This window comes from Medicago truncatula, chromosome 4 (genome assembly GCF_003473485.1).
Source record: "Medicago truncatula cultivar Jemalong A17 chromosome 4, MtrunA17r5.0-ANR, whole genome shotgun sequence".
In the NCBI taxonomy this organism is placed as follows: Eukaryota; Viridiplantae; Streptophyta; class Magnoliopsida; order Fabales; family Fabaceae; genus Medicago; species Medicago truncatula.
Window position 1 is genome coordinate 39,400,610 of NC_053045.1, and position 12,781 is coordinate 39,413,390.

The 12,781-nt window shown below is 32.8% G+C and overlaps 2 protein-coding genes and 1 long non-coding RNA gene across 4 annotated transcripts; 2 read left to right on the forward strand and 1 right to left on the reverse strand.

Annotated features, from left to right (window-relative positions):
• Nucleotides 1–4: 4 nt before the first annotated feature.
• Nucleotides 5–679, reverse strand: LOC11446148 (protein NDR1). Its single transcript, XM_003607638.3, has one exon. The coding sequence runs from the start codon at nucleotides 677–679 to the stop codon at nucleotides 5–7; it is 675 nt and encodes a 224-aa protein (XP_003607686.1).
• Nucleotides 680–3,068: 2,389 nt separating this feature from the next.
• Nucleotides 3,069–4,928, forward strand: LOC11446149 (pentatricopeptide repeat-containing protein At4g21880, mitochondrial). The gene is made up of 4 exons (XM_024781656.2): nucleotides 3,069–3,303; nucleotides 3,421–3,444; nucleotides 3,588–4,196; nucleotides 4,681–4,928. The coding sequence occupies exons 1-4, from the start codon at nucleotides 3,153–3,155 to the stop codon at nucleotides 4,926–4,928; spliced, it is 1,032 nt and encodes a 343-aa protein (XP_024637424.2). The 5' UTR covers nucleotides 3,069–3,152.
• A 360-nt stretch (nucleotides 4,929–5,288) lies between these two features.
• Nucleotides 5,289–11,074, forward strand: LOC120580032 (uncharacterized). Of its 2 annotated transcripts, none has more exons than XR_005645657.1 (4): nucleotides 5,289–6,721; nucleotides 7,119–7,217; nucleotides 7,467–8,674; nucleotides 9,738–11,074. It is a non-coding gene; the product is annotated as an uncharacterized lncRNA (long non-coding RNA). The 2 variants fall into 2 exon arrangements; XR_005645658.1 differs by having other exon boundaries at nucleotides 8,555–8,674.
• The last annotated feature ends 1,707 nt before the right edge of the window (nucleotides 11,075–12,781 follow it).

The following is a 12,781-nucleotide window of genomic DNA, read 5'->3' on the forward strand; positions in this document are numbered from 1 at the left end:
CAAGTCAAGTAAAAGCACTAAGAACTAAGAGAGAAACAAAAGTTCCAGAAAGAGCAACCCATAATCCACGAACCGGTGCAGCTTCAGACCCGACCCGAACTGGATCATTACCAAGCCTGATCCCTTTAGGATTCACCTTCTGCCCTGAACTAACATTAACTTCCACATTTGCCCCTCCAGACAAACGGTGTCGTTTAGTATATACAAACAGAATCTTATACTTAACGCGTGTGACAAACTCCACCCTTAAGAAAACACTTCCTTGCACTGTACGGTTCACTCCACCACCACCACCACGCGCCTCGGCAGAACTCCATTTCTCAGCGGTTTTACCATGTCCTTGGTAGAAACCGTCGAGAGTGGAGTTGGCTAGTGGACGCGTGGTGTTGACGTCGAGGAAGAGAGCGAATGTAAGACAAATGGCGTCGTAGTATACACCTTTGTCTTCGTTTTGGTTTGCGAGTTTGAGGTTGAAGATGATAGTGTTGTTGATGGAGTGTTTGTGATTGGAAGTGATAGTTTTGTTGAGAGAAGGAAGGTAGAGTGATTGAATGAAGCATTTTGGTTGTTGAGTTCTTAGTGTGAGCCAGAGGAAGAGGATGGTGAGGCCTGTGCTGGTGATGAAGCTTGTGCAGCAGGTGCAGCAGTTGATGCGGGGTTCCCGCGCGGGCCGCGCCATCTACGGTGGTTGGTTTGTTAGTGGTGATAGAGGATGAATGATGAAGAAGAATAATAACAAGAAGTGAACAATTATTTATGCTTTTGCTTTTGCTTTTTTGTTTGTCTTTTTCTCTTGTGATGGTTTTGGAATATGAAATTATGTGTCCTTTACAAGATTGTTGATTTTTCTTTTCTTCTTTTGAGGGTAAAACCAATCTATGTCATACATGTATTACATGATGGATGGATGGATTCATTCTTAAACATAATGATTAGATCAATCATTTTTGTTATATGAAACTACACGGGTCAGTCTCAACATTCGGTTGAGGCTTAAGTAAGAAATATTAAATTGAACTTAGCGTATGATTCGAGATTATAGAATTAATTGAACATGTCAGAATCAATTTTGCAGAAACTACAAAATATAGCTTTTAAAAATTCTCACAGTGATTTTGACATATCTAATAATTATTCGAGATTTCATTATTTAAAAGTTGGTCATACCTCTATAATTGTTTCCTCGAAAAACAATTATAGACGTGTGACCAACTTAAATAATGAAACACGTCTACAATTGTTTAGTAACTTATAACTTCTTTTTTTTTCTTTCTACAACATAGTTTAGTAGCTAGAAATTTATCCTTACATTCTTTTTTGTTTTGTTTCTGTTAGCTTAACTATTTGTATTTGTAAAAAGGAAAACATGTCTTTGAATATTTATTAATGTATCGAAGATAGAAATTTTTATAATTTCACAGTGTGTCCGTCTACCATTTTTATTTTGCTAACGTTTGTAAATTATGAATGATGTTTTTTTTTTATGAAATTTTAATTTTGATAAAAAAATATTTTTTTTGAGGTGATTAAAAGTATTCATATAGTTTTTTTTACAAAAATAAACGATATTCATTCAAATTGATATAGTGCATCAATACAATACAAATTCAAAGTCACTAAAACACAAAAAGATGAACCTGCAACAAATTCACATCATCCATATAATTCACATCATCCATATAAAAGTATAAATATAAATGTTTGCGACTTTCAAATTATAACAAACCCAATAAACCACGGTGTTTATTTATTTTAATGACACAAACAATATAACAAATATAATATAAATTCTTATATTTTTTATTCACTCCAACCATAAATTCAGTTTACGTATGTATATAAGAGGTTTATTTACTCCAACTGAATTTACACTAACCTCTTATAAGAGGTTTATTTTTTAGGTTTATTCACCTCAAAAAAACTATATGAATACTCCAAACAATATTTTTTTACGTATGTATATGAAAGGTTAGTGGAAATTCAGTTTACGTATGTATATAAGAGGTTAATGTAAACTCAGTTCACGTATGTATATGAGAGGTTAATGTAAATTCCGTTTACGTAATGTATATAAGAGGTTATTGTAAACTCAGTATACATAGTTAATATAAATTCAGTTTACATATGTATATAGGAGGTTAGTGTAAATTCAGTTTACGTAGTTAATGTAAATTCAGTTTACGTATGTATATAAAAGGTTAGTGTAAACTCAGTTTATGTAGTCATGTAAATTCAGTTTACATATATAGTTAAAGGGTATATTAGTCATTTTGGGGTGTAATTTGGATTTTTCGGGGTGTGAGTAGTATCTGTCTAAACAATATTATATGCCTCTAAAAAAACACAATCAACATTTTTAAAAAATTATTATAAAATAGTTTGTTTAAGAATATAATTTGGATAATGAAAAAGTCATTCGAAAATCCCTTATCTTCTTTATATATAGTATAAATATAATTGAAATAATGAGAAAATCATCCCAAAATCTCTTATTTTTGTTAGACTTTACTTACCTTTCGATCAAATTATAATTAATATGATTGATTCCCTTAAAAACCATGTGTGTTTGATATGCTAAAAAATGAAGGACATGACATGACAACTCTAGTTGTACAATGTCTTTGATTTGTAAAACTGTTTTTGAGATATGACAAACGGGAGGCAAAGGACAACACAAAAACATAAACCTTTGTCCCCACTAAACAACATCACAACTTTTTGCCACACGTACAAATTATCTAAAATACAAAAATAACTTTTTGTTCACAAAAAATCGTACAAGATAAAAAATTATCCAATACCATAAAAGTTTGTCATGTGTTTTTCTACTTTGTGTTGTGTTGTTCTGTTTTATGTTGTTACGTCTAGTACATCATGTTTAACAAATTAAACGAACACCAAATAAAACATTATATTAAAATTTGTGCATTCTCTTTTTAAAAAAGTTTTTTTTGAAGGAGAGGTATTTTAAAAAGAAAAGTAATTTTTTTTTGTTAAGACATAATTATGAGTATTTATGAATTTCTTGGGGCACAAGTTAACCAGCTCGAGTCATACATATACCTTGAGGTTGGGTTGACCTATTCCTACAAAATCGCATTCTCAGAACGAGTTCATCATCATCTTCTTCTTCACTTCGTTGTATAGTTAAGATGCGCGCCACTACCACCAGAAAACTATGTACACTCAGCTACCATTTCCGTTCACATTTACACAACAATCCCACAAAAAACTTTTCCTCACTTTCATATCAACAAATTCAACAACACCATTTAGATTCTATTTTCAACCCTTCTCCCCAAGGTACCTAAAACACATAGTTTCAATTTTTATCCGTACCCACTTTTTCATTTTTGCTTAGTTTTATATCAGTTGTTAATGTTATTGTGTTAATGGGTTTTTGTTTACCTTTTGTTGCAGAGGATTTATCTGATATATTGCTTGGTAAGTGTTTGTGAAATTCACTGTGAGACTGAAAGCCTTGTTTTTTTTACTGTCGGATGTGAGGAGAGTGGAGTGTTCGAATCACTATGTGTTTTTGTTTTTTGTTGTTTTCTTATGTTAGTTATTGCTGTTTCTCTCTGTAGGCAAAACTCATCCGGTAAAGAAGCTTGGTTATGACGAAGTTGATCTTGAAGAAAAAGAGAGGAGAATACCAGAGGTACTTGATTCTCATAATTTTGCTTCGTTAGGGAATGGGAAAGCACTTGAGAGGAAACAAATGTTCGAAGACACTCGTAGGGTACGAGCTGATAGGATATTCAAAATGGTTGCGAGAAATCTAGGAACAACTGCTACGGATTATGTGCTTGACTGCTTGAGTCCAAAACAAGGTCTGAAAGAGTACAATGAATCGATCCAATCGTGCATAAAGAAGTTTAGGGAGACTGATGATGAAAACGTTTCTGCAGAAGAAATGAGTATGACTTATCACCTTTTAAAATCAATGAGCGAAAATGGGTTTCAGCTAGAAGAGCAAACTTGTCGTCCAATTCTTGAGTATATAATTGACATGGGCCTTGTTCAGGAATTTCAACTTTTTTATGATTTTATCAAAGCTTGTAACCCCAGTTCAATTTCACGATTGTGTTATTATGAAATGTTGTTGTGGATAAGGGTTAACAACGAAGAAAAGATCCGGGATATTTGTCAATACATTACAGTTGAACATAGTAAAGACACTTATGCTCTACAAGGTAGGCAAATCTGTTTTTCACGTCAATTCATTTTTATGATTTTGTTTCAATGAACCTATGTATGAACATCCACTGCATAGTTTTAGCAGTATCATTATTAACATGTGACCATTCCATGGGTTCCTATAATTTTTTGTGCACCCATACATGATGGTTTTCATTTGATGTGCTACATAGCATGTAGTGGGAATACTAAGTGAGGCGTTCTATGTGGTTAGATAAATACATCAGATACGAAAGTTCTATGGCATTGCAGTGCAATTAACTTTTTTTGTTCTTCTACTTTTACTTGACGTCTTGGATTTATTAGAAACATGATAAGAAAACAGAATTCATACTAAATTGTATTCCAAGTACGTTGCTGGCATCATGCTCTTCAGTAATAGAAATTATTGTGCCGGGCTTTGGAGTTTACAAATCACTGCATGTGGTAGTTCTGAACAAAATTCTTCTGGAAACTTAGATGTATTCAATCTTGTTGCAGAAAGTTACTTATTAGCTCTTTGTCAAAGCGGTCGCATTTTGGACGTGTTGAAAAATATAGACATGGAAAAGCTTACATCGGCAAAACCTATATCAAATATATTCCAATTGTTAGGAAGGTTACTGCTGGAATCAGATGCGGAGAATTTACTTTTGGATTTGACAGTAAGCGGTATGTTTGTGATATTGTTTTCTTATTTAAGCTACTCTGTAGATTGTTATAGAGGTGGTAAACTGCTCTGTTTTTGAAAAAAAACACATTTTTTATGTCTTTCTTTTATCCCTAAAATTATGTTTCCTTTATGTTTATAATTTACTAGACCATTGACCCATGCTAACGCACGGGTCATTTTAAGAAGTAAATATTCATGTAAAAATAAAACAATGTAGTTCGCTTGAATGTAAAAATTGTCGTGAAGCAAAACATAATGTCAATTACGATAGACTTTGTTATTGTTCCATAATTCTAAGACGCAGTTTCTATTACTTTAACATAACATATAATTTTTTAAAAGGGAAACTGAAGTTCGTTGACATGCAAATAATTTCAATAAGTAAGAAAATGAATAGTACACAAAAAAAGCTCCTACACATTACGGAAAACTTCTTTGTAGACCACATTTGATGCAACATCGGTATAATCGCCGTCCTCGTCATTAATCAATATTTTTAAATCACCCCTCAAACAATAAGTGTGAGTAAGATAGGATGGTTGAACAATAATATACATATTTACCTTATTTGATTCTGTGGGTTCTATCAATGGCTCGACCTGCTGGATTATCGAGAGGAGCTAGCGGAGTTGCAATCTCGCTCATGACACTGGAGATGTTTGAACTGAACGGTTGGATATGTTGGATGTGAGAATCACTGCAGTGGAGGACTCCTTGCGACAAACAATGGATGAATTCTGTCAAATCATAACAACGGAGTTTGCAAAACTGTTGGATCGACGCTCTTCGGGAGGTGTTCACTCATCCTCATACACCGAGGATTCGGTTTGAGTACAAGTTGATTATGAGAAGGAAGTAGATCCAGAGGGAAATGAGTCTGAGGCTCAAATTATCGTAACATGTATCGTAGCTATAGAAGAAGTGGTACCGTTTGGTGCATGCATCGCAAGGAGAAGAATGAAGGGAAAACGAAGGTTACAAGTTTAAGGGTCGAAGACTGAGAAGATGCAGGAACAACCATAATCAATGGCGACAACCCTGTGTATTGCGAGATGCAACGCAGTGAGAGAATTTGAGGTGTGCGTCGAATCGAGGAAGTCAGAGAAAATGAAAGTACCAGGCATGTTGATGGAGGGACAATGTGCGCATAGATCCTGTGGCAACACTACCATGGCGAGTCCCGCACCCAAACCACTGAATCTAGAAGATTCTGTGAACAGGGAGGGACATGAGAAAATGAATATGTAGGAGAGGGAAGTTGCAAGTGGGTCGGACCAAGCCATTGTCAACCTCGAAGCTTCCAGGCGCCGTTACGACAACCAGGGAGTGGCTGAGTCTGACGTCATTGTCACTGGTGCAAACAGAGGCATACACTGCTTGCGAGGAAGAAGACAGATTGACGGAGAAAGGAGAAAGGAGTGTGTTCTGTGAGTTAGGTCCAAATCTTGACCTAATGAGCCGAGCCCGTATTTAGTTTAACTTCTTGAGGATGGTATCTAGTATTTGGGCTGGAGTTAAGCTACTGGTTTTGGCCTGCTAGTAGCCCAAGTTTTGTGATAAGCCTACTATCCTTTTACAAGAGAATAAAAAAGAATGCTTATTGCCTCTGATGTATCTCCAGTTTCTCAGAAGACAAGGTCGGTTCTTGAGGGCAAGGTTGTTTATAAGACGGTGGCATTGATAGATAGGACATTTATGCATATTCTAGAAGAAAGTGGCACCATGGTGGGGGTGGGGGGAGTGAGTTTGTTAGTAAGGTTTCATAAGAGGTATGTGATTCTATTAGATAGAGGGTAATATATATGGATAGGCTCATGTGTAAGGGTATTCAGACTTGTATAAGGAATTGGTTAGGAGAATTATTCTCTGGTAAGAACCCTAGAGCTCTGCTAGGAATTTTTTACTTTGGTTTAACTTTTCATTTGCCGTTCCTTCGTTGTAGAGCCTCTGAGCTCATCTTTACCATTCAATAATATACAAATTTACCTTATTTAAATTTGTAATTGAAGACATCACCGCACTAGTGCACTACTGTCATACATTTAAATTTTACTAGGACCCCACCCTACATAAGTGCATTATTGTGATGCTTGATTTATTTGCAATAAGTATTTTTTGTTTATGTTTTCGCAGGCCTTTGGGCTCTGACTAGACTGGAAACTACATTTCATTTTTTAAAAAACTTATAATGCAAGTGGATGTGGCTCTTGATATTTGTTAATAAAATCTGTGAAACTTTTCACTAAATGAATATTTCATAATGCAGTTTGTACGTGCATACATGATGGTTAATGAATTGCAGAAAATGAATTTAGAACCTACGACAGCCATGTACAATGCAATACTGGCAGGATATTTCCACGAGGTATCATTGTTGGATTTTGTAGACGCCTATTCTTGCTCAGATTTTCAACTATTTCTCAAACTAGATGATAATGCTTTGCTTTAACTTCGAATATAATGTGACAAGTTTTGACATTTCCAACATCAAGTTCAAATAACTTCTCGACTTGCATGTCTAGACTCTAGAGACTTCCTAAAGTAGATTGCATAGACATTTTTTCTCTCATAAGCATGATATTTGTATAGATGGATTAATAAATAGTACATACAGGTATGAATAAACCAAGCTTCTGTCTTAACACCAAACTTGAAAATTGGAGATATCGGTTGTTTGTTGAACAAGGGAATAAGCTTGTCATCCTTTTGCAGCGCTTTGATCTGACTTGAATGTAATTTCTTCATCTGGTCTGATTGCTATTTTGGGAAGTGCTTATTCTAAATTGGTTCTGAAAATAAGACCACTGCCTGAAACACCAGGGCTATTACTGTTGTGAAGATAGACAGTGACACAGTGTTCCTATCATTGCTCTTAAATAGAAGCCAAAATTTAGATGAATTTCATAAGAATTGGATCAAATCAAACCATGACTTACAAAGAAATGAGTTGTCCAATTAAGACATGAAACTGAACTTCTTCCCACACTCCTTCAACAAAAAGGACATACCATATGTAGTGAGGATGGATTTTTTCTTCATATTACTTAATTACGCATATATGTCAGGTGAGGACCTGCAGTGCAAATTACGATACTCTTTTGAAGAACAGGGAATGCTTGACAACTTTCCTGCATTTAGGAAGTAACAAGATCACGATCTTAGTACAGTTTTCATATATGCTAATAATAAAATGGATAGGTTCTATACAATATGATGCAAGTCATAAATAAATAACATAGGTGATTACATCTTAAGCTTGGAAGGTAGCAGTCAGCAAGTTCTTGCTCAATGTTGACTCTAGTGGCTGCTTGTGTAAATGTACATTTAACACCTTGTATTGTATTTGTACAAATTAGGCAAGGTCATTTTTCACAACATATCTTGTTCTATAGGATTATTCATTTCGAAATCATATTAATAGTTTCTACATCTGATGTCTTAGTAAGAATATGGCTGTCAACAATGGTTCAATTATCATTAGGGTGTTTTAAATTGGGGATCTGCAAAAGGATGACATTGTTCTTCTGAATATATTTACTTCTGTCCCTCCATTTTTAGTTGGACTGTGGGGATTGTTTATTTAATTATCTTATGTACTTCTTTCTCTTAATGATTTTTCGGTTAATAAAAAGGCATTTAAATGAATATTTGGAATCTGTGTAAAACTATTCATTCATTTTCTCACCTTTTCCGAAAGTGTAGAAAGGCCTCAGTGGTGGATTGAGGGTCATCAAAAACATGCAAGATGCCAACGTAATGCCTGATTCACAGACTTTTCGCTATTTGGTTGGCATTTGTGAAACAGAAGACGATATAAATAAGGTAAGTTGAGTTGAATAATTCCATATATCCAGACTTTTAACTATTTGGTTCTGTAGGTTTGAATCAAGTACTCCTTTCCCTTTGTAATCTGTAAATTTTAATGTCGACGTAGTCTACACGATTATACTTCTTGAAAATGGGTGGTTCGTGTTCGTAAGTCTGTGAGTAGCGTGTATATCCATCGTGTAGGTTAGTCAAATCATTTTATTTCAACAATTGAGAAATTTTAATTATTACTCTTATATATTGAGCTTTAATTCAATCCAAAAGCTAGCTGAAGGGGCAATGATTTCCCAAACTTTATAAGGATTAATTTTTCCACATCCCTAGTTGATATGGATTTCAATTCTAGGTCTCCAAATGCTCATGAAAGGAATTTGAAGAATGGGCAATGTGGGGTAATAATATGGATCTCAACACACCCACTCATATGGAATAACAGAAATCTTGACCCAATATCAGATTTATAATAGATTTGGTTTTAATCTTAAAATTTGAGTTTTAGGCCTAACTCAACCCTAAAATCTAGCTCATTATTTTTAATTCTATCATGTCTTGTCTTACAATACATCCAATGCAACATCTTCATCTCCACTACGATGTTTTATCTCTAACGTTAATATTTGAGACATGCATTTCATAAAGTATCTTTTATTTATCTTCCTTTTACATGGTTTCCATGGCTTGATGGGAGGCAAGGCAACCTTATTGACTGTCTGCCCAACTGGCCCACTGCAAGTGCTGCCATTTACTGCCTCCACATCGGCCACTTCAAAATGCTTTGTGATGACAATGAATAGATATTGGCCTAAGACCACTCCACGATTCTCTTTTTGTGGTATTTGATTTGTAGGGTACTTCTGAGTTCGGACAATGTGCATGCCAACAAATATTAATATGATTAACTGTTAAAATTGCTTATTTGATACATACGTTCTAGTAGGCTGCATTAATGCTGTGTTGATGAAATGATTAAGTAATGATAATTTCTGTAAATAGAAATTTCGAGTGTAAGATTTGATGTGTCAATAATTGAGTTGCTAATTGGATTATTTTCTTGTAGTATTATGAAGAACTGATGCAATCTGGAATCCGCCCTTATTATATGTCCCTTATTAGAGATGCAGCAGCTTGCTGGGAATTGGAGAAGGCAAAACAGGTATAGGTTCGAGAAGCAAGATGCATTTTGTAAGCTTTGAATTGCTAGCTGATCGAACTTGCGTATTGATATTGATGAGTAGCTAGATGTAGATGTTTACAATGACTTCCATCAATTTTTATATGACTGAGTTTGTGTAACCATAACTAACTTCTGAACTGGACGGCCCTAGGATCAACTTTTGAAGTCCTTTTTGGGATGAAATGTGAAAATTTTATGCGAAAGTTTGAAGCCATAACAAGATTTCTCTTCCATTGTAAATAAATCTGGGAACATTTGTACTCTGCTTTAAGTTCTGCTTCAGTTTTCTAACACCAGCTGCAGCTACGTACTGTACTAGGTCATAATTAGCTATCTCTTCTAACCATAAATATTCTGTCTTTTTTATTCTAGATAACTAATGTTCGTGCCTTCCTTTCTCAGACTATATTTTATAAAACTAGACATCATCACCAGTCCAATTTCACATATTCATCAAAAGATTTAATTTATTTACCAAAAACATGAAAAGAAAGATAGAAATATGACAGGCTATTCATTCTAGTTTGGACAATATATATTTACGATGGACTATCTGTTTAGACAAAACCTGTTTTTTTTCTCCTATCCTTAATCAGCTTAGGTATTGTGAAATGGGAATATTCTAATGCTCAACATGGAGGAAATTGTTAATGCCAATGTGTAACTGACTTTGTGTTATTAAGACCATGTTTAGTATTTTGGTACATTTGATGGTCTGTAATAATATTTTAAATGTTGTGTTGTGATGGGTTGATTTTGTTTTTTTGTTTTGACTAATGTGATGTGTATTGATTAAAATACTATTATTGTTTTTGCTGTTTTGTGTGTTATTTTCTTTTTTGACAAGGTTGTGTGTTATGTTTATGATTGTTAATATTTGTAATATATTGAATGTTAAGTTATACTATACTATTATTTTATTGATATTTCTATGAAGTTTTCCAGTCATGAAGCTTGACTCTACAACAGTAGATGAAGCACGTAGACGATTTTGTATAGACGACTCTTTGATGGATGAAGAACTGCATCGTAGCTTCGAAGGACATTCTTGTTCAAAAGATTTCATCTTGAGTTTATTTACTTTTTGATGAATATGAATGTACTCAGATCAAGGGAGCTTCTTTCTACTGTGATATTTTGTAACCAGCCAAATTTGCTTCATTGATCCATTCAACTTATTGCTTCTTGCCTTTAAATTGCACCTTGTAACAAAATATAAGCAGGAATAAGTACATCTGTTTTTACATATTATGATTTTTGGTTTTGTAGTTCAAAAGTAAGAAATACATATAACATGTAGTTGGTATTTTTTTTTCCTTCATATTTTGATCTTGTAATGTTATTTTCTTATAATTAATTACTGATAGTGTGATTTTTTTTCATGAAGACCAAATAAAATTGCTAGGTTGGGATGCAACGTAAGTTACAGTCAAAATACAAAGAAACAAATCAAACACTAGCTAGAATTAAACGAATATAACTAGCTAGATAGATAGCAACGTAAAACACTGAATTGGATAAGTCCACCATTGATGAAAGTCAAAAGCTAGATTACTATTGTTGCTTTGCTTGTATCCGCTTAAAAGAAAAGGACTTCATGTTGTCCTTGTCCACCAGATGCTGCTGTAACGATTGATCTTTGTGCCCTAAAATATGCCTATTGATTTCCTTCCAATATTACTCATAGTATGTAATGTAAATGCATACAAATATTTATAAAATTTATTTCATTTTATTATTAATTTTTTAAAACTGAAAAACAAACTTTGATTGTTATGAAATGCATTTTATATTTTTATATTTTGTAATTTTCATTGATCGTAATAAAATACATACTTTAATATACTATTATCCATATAAAGTTTTTGTTTACGGATATTATGTCATTTTATTTACTTTGGTAATATTTTATTCATTTTATAAATTCACATATTTATTTTCGATCACAAGTTCTTTTCATTTTCTCTCATTTCAAACTACTAAACAATCTCTTATTTTCTCTATCTTTCCTGCAACTACCGAACAAAGTATAAAGAGTATAAAACTTGTCTTGGTTTATTTTTCTCAGAAATTAAAAATTATTTTTATTTTTTCTTGGTTTAAACTGAGTCTTGAGAACTAAAATAGATCTTCACTTTAACTAACAAGTATAAGACAAATTAATAGAAAGTTAATACACCATTTCATATTAATAGTAAAATAAATAAGTTTGTACAAAAAAAAAATAAAGTAAAATAAATAAGTGTTAAAATTTGATTATACACTCGAGTTTGATATGGTTCAATTCCAAGAAAATAATTTGAAAGTTAATTCAACTCGAACAATTTTTACAAAAGGATATAAAAAACATAAATTTAATTGGTTTTGGAAGGACACAGACATTTCTAAAGAAAATTTTATAAGGATGCAAACATTTAAATATTTTTATAAGGACGAAAAAACGAAAGTTGATAATTTTGTATGGATGAAAAATATATTTAACTCTTTATATTATATATGTTTAATTATAATTTTGGTCCTATTATTTTAAAATCATGAGTTTAAGTCCTTTCATCAGATTTTTGTACTTAAAATTGGTAATTTGACATAATTTAAATAATGTAACATAGGAAGTGATGACATGAAGTAGTGAAAATAAAAAAAATATAAACTATGTAAAAACTTTAGTTTCACCATTTTAAAGTATAAAAATATGATAAATAAATCAAAACTGAGTGATTTTAAAATGGATAATCAATTTTGTGAATGTGTAAAAATAAGGAAAAGTTGTCATTTTTATCAATTTAGATATAAACACCGAGAGAAAATAGGGATTTTAATTGAGTGACATAGTTTTAGTAACATTAGTGTACTTTAGATGAAAGAGAATGAAGAATGAATGATTAAAATAAATTATTTAGATGAGAGAGATTAATTGATTAAAAAAG